This window comes from Trichosurus vulpecula, chromosome 6, assembly GCF_011100635.1.
Source record: "Trichosurus vulpecula isolate mTriVul1 chromosome 6, mTriVul1.pri, whole genome shotgun sequence".
Classification (NCBI taxonomy): domain Eukaryota; kingdom Metazoa; phylum Chordata; class Mammalia; order Diprotodontia; family Phalangeridae; genus Trichosurus; species Trichosurus vulpecula.
The window spans coordinates 267,606,577-267,611,231 of NC_050578.1; the positions used below are offsets into that span (position 1 = coordinate 267,606,577).

A 4,655-nucleotide genomic window follows, 5' to 3' on the forward strand; every position below is an offset into this window, starting at 1 on the left:
AGAGTAGAGAGTATTTTGTCCCAAGCTTTAGGGTCCAAGCACTGCTGTTTTCAGAGCTACTTCTACTCCACCATCACCCCAGGCTTTGTCACAGCAGTGCTCCTCCTCACCCAAGAACCTCCAACTAGGACTGCAATTCAGATCCAAGCAGGGCACAAGAGAATTTGCCTTTGTGCCCACAAAGCATTCCTTGCATTCCCACTGTGATCTGCTGCTAGATTCCTCCCGCAGTTTGGCCCAGGGAGTCAGGAAGCCGCTGACACTAACACTCTGGAGGCAGCCTCAGGAGCTTCCTGCTGCTGCTACCACCATGGCTGCATGTCCTCCTCCACCCCCAGAGCTGGCAGCAGAACCACTCTGAACTGGATTCCGCAGTTTCCCCCTAACCTGCTCTTTTGCATTTGTGGGTTGAGAAGTCTGGTAACTGCCACATCTCAATGATTCATGGGTCCAAGGCCTCTTCTGGCTGGCTGACTCCAGGTCTGGTCTGTCCTCGTGTGGCCCAAACTGGGCTACCCTCCACTCCCAGCACCATGTGATAGACCCTTCCCAGCAACCATCCAGGCTCTCCTGGGCTGGAGATCTCTTTCCCTCTGCTATTTCGTGGGTTCTGCAGCTCTAGAGTTAGTTCAGAGCCATTTTTACAGGTGTTTTGAGGGATTTGGGGTGGAGCTTAAGCAAGTCCCTGCTTTCCTGCTGCCATCTTGGCTCCGCCCCCTCTACTTTACTTCTACCTGCTATGTTGCTTTCCTATTACTTGCCTACCCCCCTCTTCCACCAACCATCCTGCCCTTCTATTACTTACCTTCCCCTGTCTAAGGATCCCTCCCCTACGTGTTACATTTTATGTTATATAAAAAGGTAAGCAGTCTGTTCTTGTAAATCCTTTATAGTCAGTCTTTGGTATGTACCTTATGTGTCTCTTAGTTCTTGCATGTTGAATCTTCTATTAAGTTGAGGATTTTTTTAACAAAGTCTGGAAAGTCTGGGGGTTTGTCAAATGTCCATTTTTTCATTCCAAATAATACTGAAATTTGAAGGGTATGATATTTTTGGTTGGAGCCCTGTCTTTTGTTCTTTGATATATTGTGTTCCGATACCTGTGGTCCTTTAATATCTCTGCTGCTAGGTCTTGTGTAATTCTAATTGTGGCACCCTCATATTTAAATTGTTTTAATCTTTATGCTTTTACTAGTTTATCCTTGATTTGGGAATTTCAGAATTTGACTATGATATTCCTATGAGTTTTTCTCATATGATCTCTTTTAAGTGGTGTTCGATGGATTTTTTTTCTATTTCTACTTCCTGTCTTGTTCTAATGCTTCAGGATAATTTTCTTTAATTATTTCTTGTATTGTTGTATCAAGATTCTTTTTTGATCAAAACTTTCAGTTACTCCAATTATTTTTATGTTTTCTCTTCTTGATCTATTCTCCAAATCTGTTGTTTTTCTTATAAGGTGTTTTACTTTCTCTTCTATTTTTTCACTATTCATGTTTTGGTTAATTATTTCCTGATCTTGTATAATTTCACTGGCTTCACTTTGCCCAATTCTAATTTTCAAGGTGTCATTTTCCTCCTTGAGATTCTGGATCTCCTTTTCTAATTGGTTGATTTTGCTTTCATAACCTTCTTGTTTTTCTTGGATTTTTTTTAGTTTTTCCTCCATCTCTGTCATTTGATTTTTAAAGTCTTTTTTAAGATCTTACATAAATTCTTTTTGGGTAAGTGTCCATTTAACATTACTCTTTGGGGATTTCTTTACTTCAATGTCCTCCTCTGAAAATGAACCCTGGTTGTCTCTATTCCCATAATAGGTTTCTAAGGTTGGATTCTTTCTCCTTTGCCTATGCTTTTTTTTGTGGTAATAACTTGATTTTTTTAAAATCCCCTCTAGCCCTGGGTTATGGGAAACGGTGCTTCTTGCCCCAGACCTTCAGCTCCCTCTAGCCTGGAACCAAAGCCAAACCTCCAACCTCCTGTAAGTGCCCACAGCCAAGGGCTTTCTGCCCCACTGCTTCTGCACTCACCAGGCGTGTGTTGGTTCCTTCTTGCCCCCACTGCTCTTCACAGCACAGCTGGGTCTGGCGTTCCTGTCAGGAGAGATTCCCACAATCTTGCTGGGCTCAAAGGCATGACTCCCCTCACTATCCTGGAATAAAAAGTTCCAGTGGCTGGGGCCGAGGCAGCCTCTCAAACCAACTAACCCCAGGGCTTGCTGCTTGTTGTTAAAATGGAACCTAGCCTGGAGGTGTTTACTCCTTTCTGGGACCAAACCCATTCCTGGGATTCTTCTTCAGCTCTTCTCAGACTGTCCCTGGAAGATCCTGGTTGTGCCCCTATTCTTCTTTGTCTCCACCCCACTTTGTTTGCCCTAAGGTGCTATTTTAACTCCTTTGTGGGGGAAAATCTTGAGAGCTTAGAATTTTCTGACCTACTGTGCCATCTTCCCAGAATCCTCTCCCCAGTATGAATGTTTTTATAGTCCTTTGGGCATAGTTCCAAATTGCTCTCCAGAATGGCTGGATTAGTTCACAACTCCACCAACAATGTAACAGTGTTCGAATTTTCCCACATCCTCTCCAGCATTTATCATTTCTCCTGTTTTGTTATGTTAGCCAATCTGACAGGAGAGATGTGGTACCTAAGAGTTGTTTTGATTTGCGTTTCTCTAGTCAATAGTGATTTAGAGCACTTTTCATATTCCCATAGATATCTTTAATATCTTCCTCTGAAAACTGAAAAAAAAAACAGAAAAGAATAATGCAGATTAAAATTAAAGGTGTGTTTATCTCTGAAAAAAAACAGGCTCAGAGATGCTAAATGCTTGGCTTAGGATCACAAAACTAATATTTTATAGGCCAGATTTCAGCCCCCAGTCCTGTATCCACATCTAGCACTCTTTCCACTACACTATACTCTCCCAATCTCAAGCTCTAATTAGAGCAGACCTACAGATGTGATGGGTAAAATATCCCTATATAGGGATGTGTGTGTGTGTGAATATGTGTATTCACAGATTGATTCTTCCTTCTATCCTTTTATCTCTTGCCATACAGGGGACCTCAGTACCTCAATGACTTGGGTGAATCAATCATTATCAACAGAGTTTGTATTCCTAGCTTATCCTACACACCCAGAGCTCCAGGTCTTGGTTTTCTTGGGGATCAGTCTGGTCTACACCATGATCCTCACAGGAAACATCCTTATTGTAGCTGCCATTCAGACAGAAGCCCGCCTCCACACACCTATGTACTATCTACTAGGAAACCTCTCTATTGTGGAGATCTGGTACACTGCAACAGTGGTACCCCACATCCTGGTGAACACCATGAAGAAGGATAAGACCATCACATTTCTGGGTTGTGCCACCCAGATGCTATTCTTCATTGGGCTTGGTAGTACTGACTGCTTCCTATTGGCTGTTATGGCTTATGACCGCTATGTGGCAATCCGCTATCCCCTACAGTATCCCCTGATCATGACTCAAAAGTTCTGTGTCAACCTGGTGGTGGCCTCCATGGCCATAGGCTTCATCCTATCCCTGCAGCTGGTGGTCTTCATCTTCCACTTGCCTTTTTGCCATTCCAGAGGCATTGAGCACTTCTTTTGTGATGTGCCCCCTGTGATGCACCTGACCTGCACCCATAGCCGCCTTCATGAGCTTTCAGTGCTTGTGGCAGGCACACTGGCCATTGCCTTCCCCTTCCTCCTCATTTCTATATCCTATGCCCTCATTACTATTACCATAGTGGGTATCCACTCAACATCAGGCCGCCGGCGTGCCTTCTCTACCTGCTCCTCCCACCTCATGGTGGTCTTGCTACAGTATGGCTGTTGTATGTTCATGTACCTTCGGCCAAACTCCAGCTATTCGCCAAAGCAGGACCAGTTGCTTTCACTGGTATACACACTAGGTACTCCTCTTCTCAACCCCCTGATCTACACCCTAAGGAACAGTGAGGTAAAGGAGGCCCTGAGAAGAGTACTCACAAGAAACGTGTTCTCCAAGAAAAGCTGCCCTTAGTGTACTATGGCAAACCAAGGCGATAACTCTGAGTCTCTAATTATGAGAGCCCATATATCTGGCACTGGGAAGAGATTGAGGGCAGTGAGGAATGTGGTTAGCCAAAGAGAGAGGAAGAGTCTCCCCAATATGGGGCTAAAGAGACTCAAGTTTCAAACATACATAGTTACCCATAAAGCCCTATGTCCTCAAAAGGCAAAGAGCTAGACTTGGATCCGGGGACCCAGTTGGAATCCTGGCTGCTTGGTCTTGGGAAAGTCATCTCATCTCTTTGATCCTGTTCCTTTATCTGAAATGTTGGGAAATGAAGACTTTCCCTGTCTACCTCATAGATTTGTTGGGAGAAATAAATGAGCTATGCATATGAAAGTACTTAATAAACACTAACACAATATGCTATCCATACATAAGGTATTATTATGATACCCCCTACTAATGCATAAATTCATTCATTACTTCATTCACTCAACAAGTTTATTAAGCACCTACTTTGTCACAGGCACTAGGGATACAGAGATAAAAAATAAAATTCCCTTCCCTAAAGGAACTTATGTTCTATTGAGACAAAATAATATCCACAGATATATGTTTATTAAGATGCAGAGTGAATACAATTGTGGGGGGCAGA

General features: G+C 43.3%; 1 protein-coding gene across 1 annotated transcript; it reads left to right on the forward strand.

Annotated features, from left to right (window-relative positions):
- Nucleotides 1-3,076: 3,076 nt before the first annotated feature.
- Nucleotides 3,077-4,027, forward strand: LOC118855161 (olfactory receptor 10W1). The gene has a single exon (XM_036765256.1). The coding sequence runs from the start codon at nucleotides 3,077-3,079 to the stop codon at nucleotides 4,025-4,027; it is 951 nt and encodes a 316-aa protein (XP_036621151.1).
- Nucleotides 4,028-4,655: the final 628 nt, after the last annotated feature.

Bases quoted from the DNA above. Each gene is read 5' to 3' on its own strand.
- LOC118855161 (XM_036765256.1), top strand. From the start codon at position 3,077: ATGACTTGGGTGAATCAATCATTATCAACAGAGTTTGTATTCCTAGCT.